This window comes from Eutrigla gurnardus (assembly GCF_963514095.1).
Source record: "Eutrigla gurnardus genome assembly, chromosome: 14".
NCBI classification, from domain to species: Eukaryota; Metazoa; Chordata; class Actinopteri; order Perciformes; family Triglidae; genus Eutrigla; species Eutrigla gurnardus.
The window spans coordinates 21,552,223-21,565,987 of NC_139937.1; the positions used below are offsets into that span (position 1 = coordinate 21,552,223).

Genomic DNA, 13,765 nt, shown 5'->3' on the forward strand with positions numbered 1-13,765 from the left:
AGGCTGTTCAACCAGTCAGAGCAGAGTGGGCTTTTTGGGTGGGAGGGGCAGGAGGTCAAACGGATCATTTCACAGAGAGGCTACAGCACGGCCTGATGGGAAACAGTGAGCATACTGAAACACCAGTATGAACCAGAAAAGGAGCCGAATGGGGGTCCTGTTTAAGCCCCCATATGGTCCTTTTAGAGGTTTCCTGGTTCTGCAGTTTGGCTTAGTTTACTGGTGAAAGAATAAAAACGACTTTCTCCAGAGGATAACTTATTAAAGCAGTGAATGCTGCCATCTGCATGGAAATATCCCACACAGAGAGAGAACATGATATCATCACAGACCTGCATTTAGGAAAATTTGAGAAAAAAGTTTTCAGAACAGAAGGAAAAGACCGTTCATACTGAAATCCTTGCAGACCACATGTTTTAACATTATAAATGAATCATACAAAAGCTTTGAAGCAAAGGAGTGAGTCAGCTCTTGGTCTTTTATTTTTTATTTATTTATTTATGTTTTACATATTCCAGTTTGGATCCAAAGATCCTTCTTTTCTCTTTGTTTGCATATATAATGAGATGGCCATCAGCCCCCAAGAGAGGCTGCTTAGCCAAACTGGCTCAAGCCTCCACGCCTGCATGGCTGGAATAATAACACCCGATATGTATCCGCCAAAGATTTCAGAAAGGAGAAGTTCATGTGTTGCATGAATAAAAAATGCCTCTGAATTAATCAGCATTTTATTGGATCCTTAAAACTATATCGAGTAGTTCCTCTGCAGCTCCCGGAGGTGTTTTTGGCCTTTTGTGTCCTCAAATTGAACTCTAATGCGTCTTTGGTTTCACTCACTCAGCGCTTTACACACACACACACACACACACACACACACACACACAGAAACTGGATGTGAAATGTCTGATTCAGGACTTTAAAAAGGGGGTTTTTAAAGATGAGCACATGCTCCAGTCACAACATTGACACAGCAGCGTTCGACACGCTGACATCACACCTGTTTGACCTTTTTGACCTCAGGCGTCCACCGGCAGGTTCAACAGTACATGATGTTCTTCACGGCTCATTAAAGTACTGCGAGGCACCGCTTCCTCCCTCCTCTGTGTCGATTATTAGTAATTACACCAGGTGCAGGTAAAATGTAAAATGTCGATTGCAGAAGCATAGCATAAAATCTTCGACCACTTATCCGGTGTCGGGTCGCCGGGGCAACAGCTTTAGCAGGTGACCCCAAACTTCCCTTTCGCTTGCAGCAAGTGCAGATAATTGACGCCCACTTTAATGCAGAAATACAAACAATCCACATTATCCCCCTTGATTTTATGAAAATGTGATCTGAGTGCTGCTGCAGACTGAGATAGTATATATTCAGCTCACTGCCTGTTATAATACCTGGTTATTATGAGTCACATGTTGTCAGTCTAAGTGGTTTTTTTTCCAGTTTCAGTGGTCAGTGGTGCAGCAGCTTAGTCATTGCTGAATTTATATTTAATTACCCCCCTCCTGAATATGTTTTAAAAACAAAAACACAAATCACACTTTCCATATTATCATTAAATTATAAAAGAAATACATTTAATGTGTGGGGCCGGAGTTTTCTGTCAAACGTAGATCTGCTGCCTGTGAAATGTATAAATAAATGATGTATTTATAATACGTTTTTTTAAGGGGAAGGTTTTTTATTTATTTTATTTTTTTATTTTTATTTATTCAAACTTTTCTTTTTACAGGTCGGTCTCATTTTCAAGAGATATCAATACATATTTGATACATCCTCAAAATGAAATATTGTAAGTTAATGTGACTTCAACACACGTTGGATTTTTGATGATAACCTTAAAAAAAATGACATTGAATGAAATGTGTAAAACTCTTAATAATGTAGGCTGCGCGGTCTCCCCAGAGTAGGACCGGCACCCGGGACCCGTTCAGCCCACTGCAGCCGCGGTAGGCTACTTCCGTTCCGCAGAGGGCGACAGGCACCAGCCTAGACTGTGGCGGAGGTCCAGACACAATAGACCGGGTAAGTTTCATCCAGCGAGCCGAGCAGACGACGTACGGTCGAAGGGTTTTTTTTTTTTTTTTGCCGAGGTGGTCGAAGCGCGCGAGTCGGTCCGGGTGCCCGCGTGCGTCTCCCCGGCCAGTGTCGAAGGTCAGTTTTTAAAGAAACAAAAACAACGTTTAGTTGCACGGGGGAGAAAAGGGGCTGCGACTATGTGCTGGAACGGGCTCCTGGCTAACTGTCTGTCTGATGCGTTTAAGGTTTCCGTTGTCACGTTTCGGTCCCTGAACTAACACATCGCGTTGTGACACACACATACACACAGGCACACCACTTAACACACACACACAGGTTGTGTTTAACAACCGGGGGCAACCGGCGCGTGCGTTTATATCACGGTTACCCGGCTGTCGGCTCACTTGTGAGGGATGCTAAGCGAGCAGCCCCCCCCCTCCTCTCCCTCATATACACGCCGTTCCAAGAAGTAGCCGCATCCCCCGGAGTCGTCGGGCCCGAGTGTTGGTTGCCAGGTTGGGGGGAAAGGAGGGAGGGGGCGGCCGTTTTCAGGTAGGTCAGGGGTCGGAGGGGTCGCCGCCGAGGTGAGCTAACTAGCTAACTAGCTACACGGGTTATTATTTAGTAACTACGCGGTGAGCGGACGCGCGTTCACGGGCGTGAAACGGTTAACGCGGGTGCGTGCGCGTCGCTAGCTAGTCGGCTAACGGCGGCTCGTCACGGAAACGGTGGGGAACGTTTAATATGTGGGATTATTAATGCGCACTAAAGAGCTAAACAGCCTTGTTTATAGCCCCCTCCCATACATATACATACATACTTATTAATGTATGTTTAATGATTAAATAACCACGTTAATTTCACATCTGATGTTCCTCATTATAATCATCATCTCCATCAAAAACAAGAACATGTTGGTTTAAATACTCGTAGTAGAAGTATTTCTGCTCAGCAGGATTAAACCGGCAGTTGGTTAACACTGTATGCTAATGAATGTTTATAAATAGTGACTTTAAATACACATGTAATATGACTCGATGTTTTTCTGGACTTCCTCGTAATCATCATCATCATCACCCAGAATTGAGTTTGTCATCACAGAGAAGTGTAGTTATTGTTAATTCATCGTGACTTGAAATATGTGTTTGTCATTTACTGATGATCTAAATGAAAACATTTAGATAACTTTGTCATCACATAGGGTTGCTGTGGGTCTAAAACGTCTAAAAAACAATTATTTTATTATGATGCTGCCTTCAAGTGCTAGTCGCAAGATCCGAGTTCCCACTTGTGGAGTCCGAATTACGAGAATGTCACGTTCAAGTGCTTCGTTGTCGTGACAAATTGGAAAATAAATGACGATAGTTATGGATTTAAGCTATCAATTCTTTAATCATATATCACGTTAAGTATGCAGAAATTCCAGATTAAGATGTACAGAAGCAACAGCTAAAACGTGTTAAACATTAAGAATCACGTACCACCATAACTGAATCTCTCCTCTTCTCCTCCACGTTGACAAGGTCTGGTCGCCCCGATTCGGGAACTCGGGAATCAAAATGATCTCCCAAAGTTTCCCCCGTTCTTTATTACGACTTCATGTGCAATTTGCAAGTCAGCAACTCATATTTATATAATTTCGATCATAATTCCGACACCACATGAAGGCATCGTTAGGCCTTTAACAAGGCTTAGAATGTCTTAAATGTGATTTTTGACAGGTTTGTTGTTACTTTTATTAGGTTGTATTAAGTTCAGACTCGCTTTTAAATGTTTTTTGGGGTAAAAAATGTGTATTTATCACTTTATAGCAAAACTACAAAACAAATCCAACATGGAACCAATAACCTCAAATGGGAACTGAAAACTCGGTCACAATTTATCTGAGCGCACATCCGCAGGTGTGTCTCATCTCAAAACGAGCTACTTCTGGAAGTAAAAAACGTTCATCCAACGTGGGTACTTACATGATGCTTTTGAAGAAGTCAGAAAAACGTTAACGCTGCCGTCACCCAGTATTGTTCTGTAATTAGGTCTTAAATTGCGTTCGTAGTGGTATTAAAAAGTATTAAATTTAACGTATTTAAACACCAGAGAACAGAGACGTTTGTCAGTTTTTAGATTCTACCAGCAGCAGCTGCTCATGAAAACACACATTTTTGTTAATAAATTGTGACTTAAAATGCGCATTTAATGTTGATGCTGATTCTCATAATCATCATCAAAATGGACAAATTTCTGAGCATGTCATCGTAAGAAGAGGGCCGTTTAAACTCCAGAGCACAGAGACGTTTCTACAGTATTTCTACTCTCTCGGCTTATTTTGACGTTTAATTGAATTTTTTTTTCTTCCCCCGCAGGTTCCGGCTCTTCTCCAATCCAAACCGGTATGTCGGATGAGGATTCCCGTGCCAGCACCAGCTCTTCTTCATCGCCGCCGTCCTCCAGCCAAACCAGACAGAGGGATACACTTTGCAAAAAGAAACGGGAGAGCAAAGCCAGCATGAGCAAGACCTCCAAACTGCTTTCCACCAGCGCCAAAAGGTACAAAATACACAAAACAAATGTGGTCTGCGATAGTAGCTCACATTAGTCCAGAGACCAGACCAGACCATGCGGAGGAACCAGAGACTGTCTGTGGTCCAAACAACAAGGTCTCTGCTGTATTTATGTCTAGATGACCTTATTTGGAGTGTTGATGGAGCAGCTACAATGTTAGCATAGCCTAGCACCCATCAACCAGACTCCATCACAATCGTTATGGAGTTATTTCAGCATCCTTTTCATCTGGTTATTGATATTAAATCACAGATAAATAGTTTATTCTGGGTTCCTCCAGCTGTGGTGAACCAGCCCACGTGGGTCTTGCTGGATCCAGTGAATCCAGCTTGGTGTTAATCCACCGAGCACCTCTGGATGATGTCACAAACCCAGACAGGATATTCAGCTGTCATACGGGAAAGAAATTCATGAAAGAAGAGGAACTTTTGTAATTTCTTCTCAGACAGAAGCTCCAACAGACCATAATGTAAACGGTCACAAGATACGAGCGAGCGGCTCGAAACTTCCTTTTTCTCCTCCTGAAACCAACACACACAAAAGCTGTCACACTGTTATTATGGCGGGAGGTTGGGAGGGTTACTACCCCTAATCTAAGCCCCGTGACGCAAGTGTAATGTAATCTGATTACTCTTCACTGCATTTGGAGTCGCCTTCCTCGGTACGAAATATGCAAATAAAAGGCGAGAGAGAAGAAATGCTACATTGTTTGCATGCAAAGCAGCAAAAGGGGAACGAACGTCTTCCAGCTGTGAAAATGCTGCAGATGTTTATCTTTGAGCAGCAGCAAAATAAAGTAAATACAATTAATACAAAATGTCCCCGCTTTGTTTGCTGGACCAGAAGTTTGAAGCGGTTTCTCTTGTTTCCGGCGTCCGTTAAAAGAGTCTGGTTCAACAGGAAAGGGTGCAAATCATCCTCGTGAAAACTTGATGCTGCTTTACATACAATATGAATGGGGACGTTTTCAACTGCTGTAATCGATTGATTGATTGATTGATTGATTGATTGATTGATTTTTTCAGTGGGCCGAACCACCCGTCTTTACTTGTGTGTGTGAGACGGCTGGCTTTACGCTCATTTAATCCTTCAAGCAATGCATTCAGGCTCTTATTTTGTTTACTTTCATCCCCCTGATGAAAATTCATCATGATCAAGTGTTTAAAAAAAATGATGTAGTCCCTATTAGTGAGCATCAAGATGAATTCTTTGAGTCCACTATATGGGGTTCATTTCAGACACAGCCTATGAATAAGGAGTGCTCGTAGTGATGTCATCGGCTTGTTTGTGGTTTTTAGACCCAGAAGCGGCATTTTTAGGCGACCCGAAGGTTACAAGCACACATGGGGAGTCTGCATCCTTCTTTATTTTAAAACTGTAATCCTGCTCAGCAATCCCCCGTTTTTATCTGTTTACATCTTCGTTTTTTCTTTCTGTCCTAATTCCATAAAGCCGCTCCGTGTAATCGGTTACTCCCTGATCCAGATCACAGTCGGCCAAAGAAACCAACAGCAGAAATTAAATTACCCACAAACTGATAAGATAAATAAGGTTTGATGATGTTTAAATGTAAATCACATCAGAGACGGAGGGTACGTTTAATTTACTCATTGCTGTTGTGATTTATGTCATTTATTTTTTATACCTTTTTGTGTGCAGGATTCAGAAAGAGCTGGCTGATATAACACTGGACCCTCCGCCGAACTGCAGGTGGGTTTTTATCCTCTGGGTTTTATTTTCTGGGGTTTTATTCTCTGGGTTTTATTCTCTGGGTTTTTATTCTCTTGGTTTTTATCCTCTGGGTTTTATTCTGTGGGTTTTATTTTCTGGGGTTTTATTCTCTGGGTTTTATTTTCTGGGGTTTTATTCTCTGGGTTTTATTTTCTGGGGTTTTATCCTCTGGGTTTTATTTTCTGGGTTTTATTCTTTGGGTTTTATTTTCTGGGTTTTTATTCTCTTGGGTTTTATTCTCTGGGTTTTATTCTCTGGGTTTATTCTCTGGGTTTTATTCTCTGGGTTTTATTCTTTGGGTTTTATTTTCTGGGTTTTTATTCTCTTGGTTTTTATTCTCTGGGTTTTATTCTCTGGTTTTATTCTCTGGGTTTATTCTCTGGGTTTTATTCTCTGGGTTTTATTCTCTGGGTTTTATTCTTCTGAGCTGGTTGGTTGTCTTTCCATCGGTAGAAACACACACATCACCATCATTTCTCTCTTGAAACCTTTTGTACTGAAACTCAAAGTGCTCATCTGAGATTATTTCTCAACGTTGCCTCACAAACAGCAGTGAATGTGGCTCCAACACTGATTCTGGATCTGTTTGAGGTCCTGTATGAAGGTGGATACTTGTTCTAACAAGTGTGTAAACGCCTCAGGATTTCCTTTTTTAATTCAGCTCCACTTGTAGAGGGTCGGACCGGATCTAACTGGTGAACCGGTTTGATATGGAGCCGGACCAGCATACATGATGCTACCGAGAGTGTAGTAGTGGAGGATAGCTGATGCTATCGTCATGGTGATGTCAGCCTCAGACTCTGTCCATCATCATGACTGTAGAGGGAGAAACTCTCCAGCTGTGTTTGTATTCCCTTTAAACCAAATCTAAATCGGTCGCGGCTCGCAGTCCGTCAGACACGCCTGGTTCACGAACGTCATATAACAATCGTAATATTACACCATCCGCATTGTCACGTTTACTGATGAAATACAAATACAAGACGTTGCTTCTTGATTTGCCAGAATGTCTCATAATTCAGGTTCAGCGGGTTTACATGAAACCAAGTCGGTTTAAGTAAAGACGTTCTTCTACCCGAAAATGAAATCAGATTAAAAAAATAAATAAAATGTTGGTCACGTGACAGCAGATTTCTAATTTGAATCGTCTTATTTTTTTTATATATATATATCATTTACGATGCCTACAAGAAAAGGAATTATAAACTTTCGTCAGACCTCACTTTTAAAAAAAATTCAAAAATAAATAAAAGATTAATAAATGTATTGTGCCTCTGAAGAAAATCACTTTTCCAAACAAGCTTTTAGTCAAACAACACGCCTCGTTAGACAATCTGCTGCTTTTCTTTGCTTTTAAATGGGAATAAACTGAATATTTAAGTTTTTTTAGCAAGACGAGGGATTTGAATATTTCACTTTGGGACATTTGGCAAAATGTATCAGCTGTGAAAGCGATCGGCAGATTAATCGATAATAATAATAACAAAAGAATTGAGCGACGAGGACTCGGGTGTGACCAACGACGTATATTCAGCTCTGTTTACTTTCCTGCTGCGATTTGAAAGATAATCCTGAAAACCAGACGGTCTGGGTTCAAGCTGCCGTCACGGCAGGCGTTCATCCCTCCCGCGGCGCCCCGAGGCGACTCATCGAAGCCCTCCCCGCCTCCGAGCGCTGCAGTGTGACCTTTAACCTCCCGCGAAATGGAGGGAAAAGAAAAAACAGAGGAGTCCCTCGCGGCGGCTCGGCAGATCAAACGCGCCACCCTCGGGCCTCGGACCACATCCCCAAACGTGAACGCCGTCTGGATGTTTGCTGAGAACTGGAAGGACAGTTAAAGAGTCTGTTTTCCTTTTTCTCGTGTTTAAAACAGATTTCCTCTCCGTCTACCTGTCTGTAAAGTTGCAGTCATTTAAAACCGAGCTGCAGTGAAGCTTTGAAGGTGATTTGTGAGGTTTCTGGTTCAATTAAAGGCTTAAAAATCGTCAACGGCTCGTTCACATTTCAGAAAAAGGACCAAATTACAACGATGAAGTGCGACTGAAACACAACCCCAGCACATGAATTAAGAGCTACGCTAAATCAAGTGTTATATAATAATGTATTTTATAATGGAAAGCATGCTTAAGTTTAACTCTAAAGGGGACCGGGGCTCTTCAGTGGCAGATATCCGGTCCACAGTAGAACTGGTCTTCTTAATTGAAAGCTGGGAAACCTGAAGATTAATTGGAGACGCGGCTCAGCAGCAGTGTTAAGTTGCTCTCGTCATAAATCCAAATTAATTAACAGAATTAACTAAATTGAAAGTGTAAAAGGGATTAGAGAATCCTGAATGAAGTATGTGATGGTTAACTCCTGCTCACGTTGGGTTTATACCTTTAATTACACAGACTTGGTGCTAAATATGCTTCTTTTATTTTTATTTGGATAATTAAAACAATATATATAATTAAAATACATAACCTTATGAAAAAAATTAATAAGTAAACATGCAAGAAATATAAACCGGTATGAAACGTGTTAACACAACAGAGCCCCCCAACGGTCCTGGATCAATACTGCGATATGTTGTACTCGTGACCCCGAGGGGTTCAACACCACATGTTCTGCATGTCGGAGGGATGACAGCCGGCAGCTTTGAGGGGAAATCAATACAGATTACAGATCCTGATGCGGATCACCGCCGGTGGGGGGTTCTCTCTGAGCCGAGGCGTCTTCTGAACGATGACGAGTCTGCACTTTTTGAAGTGATTGTTATTTTTAGTGACGGTTTAATCTCATAAAGTCTCTTTGCAGGAATGTTTTGGTGCGATTTATGTCCTTATTATTAGACACTGTAGTACACGCTGTGTAGTACACGCCGTAGTACTACATTGATTACTGCATTGATAGTAGATCCAGTTTGCGTTTGCTTGAAGCAACAAGCATCTCATCTATAGTTATAAAGCGGCCGTCTTCCTCGGTGTGCAGGTGTCTCTCTTTCCTGTGACTTTGTTTGTTTGTTTACGCTGTGTTTGCTGAGAGATTACCTTTGAGAGGATGTTTGTTCTTCTTCCTCTGCATCACCGATGAGACTTTGTGAGCTCGAACGGTAAATGAACACTGTTGACCGAGGAGAAGGAGAAACCGCAGAACAAACACGGATTGTTTTACAAATAAAAACGTTTCCAAATGGGGGGAAATCGTGTTCAGGAGCAGATAAATGAATGGTGTTTTGTGGGTTCAGGATTTCATCGCTAGTCGTTATTAAAAACACGATAAGTTGATCGTGGTGAATCTGGATTATCAAAAATATTGTCACGAGTGACGTGAAAAAACGTATTTTTAAAAAAAAAATTTATTTATCCTTTGTATATGCAGGAAGACCTTATCAGCTATGATCCTCTTATTTAAGATTTGGTTGTTTCTTACGATAAAAGATCTGTTTGTAACTAAATGCAAAGAGGTTCCAGGATGTTTTTAGTGTCATTTTAAGCAGATTTTCATGATTATCGGGATAATATTGTGAATCACACCTATTTATTATCACTTAATCCCCAATGCTTCTTCTTAGGATAGTCGTGAAATGTTCACATGGTCTCACGCCGGTGTGTTTGTGACGTTAGTCGATGTTTTACTTGTTCGTTGCCGCTGAGATTGAAGGTGTGTGTGTGTGTGTGTGTGTTTGCCTGCAGCGCCGGCCCCAAAGGAGACAACATCTATGAGTGGAGGTCGACCATCCTGGGACCCCCGGGCTCCGTGTACGAGGGGGGCGTCTTCTTCCTGGACATCGCCTTCACGCCAGACTACCCCTTCAAACCCCCCAAGGTACCGCCTTAGTCCCGCATGTCTGGTAGCTCGCATTCAGACTCACAGTGGCGTTCCCGTGACAACCACAGAATCCAGACTCAGGTCTAAAAACAAGCCCTTTAAATATAGTTGTTGTTGTTGTTGTTCCAGCGTCGACTCCAGGGACTACTGTTCCCATAATCCTTTGACCGACTTTCTGACTCGTTATAAGGAAGTTGAGAGCTGCTGCCACAGATGTGGTTTCTATATTTAGCCTCAAAGTGTTTTTCTATATTTGTGTCAAATCCCGTAAAAAAACACCAAAGTCAATACTGTGTTGGCTTTTCTCTGTTTCACTAAGACCTGGTCTAAAGGTTTTCCTCAAACCACTGGAGACTCTGCTTCGTGGTTCGTAGTTTGACAGGAAAGACAAAGAAAATACATTTTTTGTGAATTTATTTTGAAAATTATAAACATTTAACAGTTGCTCAAAGTTCTTATTTAACAGTAAAAGCCACATGTGAACCTGACTTCATTTAACCCGACTAACCGGGCTAAACCGACGAGCTGCCGAGACTGTCGAGGTCAAACTCCAGAGTCATAAAATAAAAAACCAGCTGTTAGGATGTTGTATAGCGGACCGAACTGAAAAAATAAAGTCCTTTGAAGTAAAATCACTTGACTTGTTAATGTAGATGCAGCTCCTCCTGCTCTCTGGATCTTAAACACAGATTTACATCCTGGATCCAGACCGGATCGTCAGAACCGAGTCCGAACCGCATCAGCTCTCTTGTGTTTTTAACAGTTGTATCCCCTGCAGGCACGTAGACGCCACATAAACATCACTTATCAGTCAGATTGTGTGTAACACTCCTTCACAATAAGAGCGTTCTTATTTATTTGTTTGGTTCGTCTTTATTATTCAGTGTCCTGGGTGGGTGGATCCTGGTTCATGTGTTTGTCCCCCACAGGATTATTTGGACAAAGTTAAGCTGTGCAACAAATATTATCATGGTGGCAATAAAAATGCCAAACCTGATGGTTTTACTGCGGCTCGTTCCCAGTGGGATGAAAATAAAAAAATATAAACATAAAAGCTAATAAAAACAACAGGAGGTTAAAAAGAAAGAAAACAACCCGTTATGGAAAGAGATGTTTTTGCATTTGGTAGCAGGTTTCTGTTTTGAGTGAAAGAGTTTACTTCTTGAACATCGGCAGGAAACAAAGAAAAGGTGGAACTACGATTTTAAAATAAACACTTTGACGCTCCAGCTGTGATTTCCCACAGATGTTGTTTCCGTTGTTCACGTGAAATCACATGATTCCGCCGCCGCTGTCTGAACCAGACGTTTCTAGTTCTTTGTGATATTTCCATGAAAGCAGAAGTCACAGCATAAAGTGTTTCCTGGTAGTTCTGTAGTTCTGCTCTTCAACCACCAGGGGGCTTTCAAGCCCCGCAGATAAAAATAGAAAACTGGCTGCAGGTTTGATACTGAAGGCTGATAAACACCACAGAGACGTGGTTTTATTAATTCAGCACCGTGTGTCCAGGGTTTCTATTCATAAATCTGTTATAAACTTTGCGTTTTGTTTATGAATGTTGTCATTTGGTTTCAAAAACCTTTTCTGAGATTTCTAAGACACTTGCATTTTTTGGCGAGTCTGTTCTGGATCTCAGGAACCTCCTTATTGTTGATATACCAAGTATACTAGATCAGCTACTAGTCAGTCAGACCACCCCAGGATTGTTTAGGGACCCCAGTATGCCAGAAAAATCAAATGTACAATTTTAAATTAAATAAATAACAGCAATTTAATCAATTATACTGAGACTTGAGTTCTCATTTCTGGGTCCAACGTGGCCTCTCGGAGGCTCACAGGCTTAAATTAAAGAGAGCAGACAGGCCAAGGGAGGATGAAGCATTCATATCAGAATCTGTGTGTGTGTGTGTGGTGTGTCTGTTGTGTGTGTGTATCTGGTGTGTGTGTAGGTCACCTTCCGTACGAGGATCTATCACTGCAACATCAACAGTCAGGGTGTGATCTGTCTGGACATCCTGAAGGACAACTGGAGCCCGGCACTCACCATCTCCAAGGTGCTGCTGTCCATCTGCTCCCTGCTCACAGACTGTAACCCAGGTGAGACTGTAACCCAGGTGAGACTGTAAGACTGTAACCCAGGTGAGACTGTAAGACTTTAACCCAGGTAAGACTGTAACCCAGGTGAGACTGTAACCCGGGTGAGACTGTAAGACTGTAACCCAGGTGACACTGTAAGACTTTAACCCAGGTAAGACTGTAACCCAGGTGAGACTGTAAGACTGTAACCCAGGTGAGACTGTAAGACTTTAACCCAGGTAAGACTGTAACCCAGGTGAGACTGTAAGACTGTCACCCAGATGAGACTGTAGCCTAGGTAAGACTGTAACCCAGGTGAGACTGTAAGACTTTAACCCAGGTAAGACTGTAACCCAGGTGAGACTGTAAGACTTTAACCCAGGTAAGACTGTAACCCAGGTGAGACTGTAAGACTTTAACCCAGGTAAGACTGTAACACAGGTGAGACTGTAAGACTGTAACCCAAGTGAGACTGTAACCCAAGTGAGACTGTAACCTAGGTAAGACCCGGATCACACCGCCCCCCCCCCCCAACGGCTCAATCTGATGATGAGGTGTCGAGTCTCTGAGGTGGACTTTTTTTTTTTTTTTTAGAAAAACACAAAAAGCATCCGTTTAATTCACGAACCCTTCTCCACATGACCTGAACACTGAAGGGGGAGCGACCTATCGGCAGCTTTATGATGAAGATGAAGAAATGAGTGTTATGAAGTGAAACTGAGAGATCAAGTAGCATTTTGTTTGGTCGATACCTCAAATCTCCCTGATTTCTTCCAGCGTGTCACCTCTCCGGTTCGTTAGGAAATCAGATCACAATGTTCAGACTCATTTGAATCACTTTCGAGCTCTCCGTCCGTTTTAACGAAACAACAGGAATCTGAAACCCGTTTACTGGTAAATGTGTCAGTGCTGCCACCTTTGACAGGAAGCCCGTCGCATCTGGACGTCCTCCTTCTACTTCTCAGCTGCCGGCTGCTCGTAAGACTGAAAGCAGGGGGGAGTTTTTTGTTGTTTTTTTTTTGCAGATTAAAGTGGATTTTCATGCCACAGAAGACACAATGACGCGGCGCTTGTTCTGGCGTCTGAACGCTTCTAAAGAATTGTGACCAGATGGTTTGATTCTGCTAAAGATTTGACTCTGTTAGAAAAAAAACAACCTTCCATCCCCTAAAATTCACGAGAAAGAGTTTCAAACAGGATTTCCTTATTAATAATAAGATGTTTATTCCACAAAAGAAGCTTGACGATGAACCTGTCTTCCTCTCTTCCTGTCTGTGGACCAGCCGACCCCCTGGTGGGAAGCATCGCCACCCAGTACACGACGAACAGAGCGGAGCATGACCGGACAGCCAAACAGTGGACGAAGAGATACGCCACATGAACCGGCGGAGGGGGGGTGACCAAGACCACGACCAAGACCTCGAGGAGGAGGGGTGGGGGGCTCCGGCTGCTTTGTGTTGGGGGGTTATTTCTATCTCAGATTTTTAGTACTTTATTGTCTGGTTTATTTTTTGCTTCCTGATTAAGTTATCTCCACAAATATGGTAATAAAGGAACACGATGGAAAGGAAA

General features: G+C 42.3%; 1 protein-coding gene across 3 annotated transcripts; it reads left to right on the top strand.

Annotated features, from left to right (window-relative positions):
- The first annotated feature begins 1,897 nt into the window (after positions 1 to 1,897).
- Positions 1,898 to 13,765, top strand: LOC311024302 (ubiquitin-conjugating enzyme E2 E1). Of its 3 annotated transcripts, none has more exons than XM_084026645.1 (6): positions 1,898 to 2,023; positions 4,378 to 4,561; positions 6,236 to 6,286; positions 9,982 to 10,114; positions 12,067 to 12,214; positions 13,477 to 13,765. In XM_084026645.1, the coding sequence occupies exons 2-6, from the start codon at positions 4,407 to 4,409 to the stop codon at positions 13,572 to 13,574; spliced, it is 585 nt and encodes a 194-aa protein (XP_083882771.1). In that variant the 5' UTR covers positions 1,898 to 2,023; positions 4,378 to 4,406; the 3' UTR covers positions 13,575 to 13,765. The 3 variants fall into 3 exon arrangements, with proteins under 3 accessions (XP_083882771.1, XP_083882772.1, XP_083882773.1); XM_084026646.1 differs by lacking the exon at positions 1,898 to 2,023 and adding an exon at positions 2,034 to 2,152; XM_084026647.1 differs by lacking the exon at positions 1,898 to 2,023 and adding an exon at positions 2,549 to 2,569.

Bases quoted from the DNA above. Each gene is read 5' to 3' on its own strand.
- LOC311024302 (XM_084026645.1), top strand. From the start codon at position 4,407: ATGTCGGATGAGGATTCCCGTGCCAGCACCAGCTCTTCTTCATCGCCG. The intron at 4,562-6,235 runs GTACAAAATACA...TTTTGTGTGCAG, and splicing joins CTTTCCACCAGCGCCAAAAG to GATTCAGAAAGAGCTGGCTG. The intron at 12,215-13,476 runs GTGAGACTGTAA...TCTGTGGACCAG, and splicing joins GCTCACAGACTGTAACCCAG to CCGACCCCCTGGTGGGAAGC.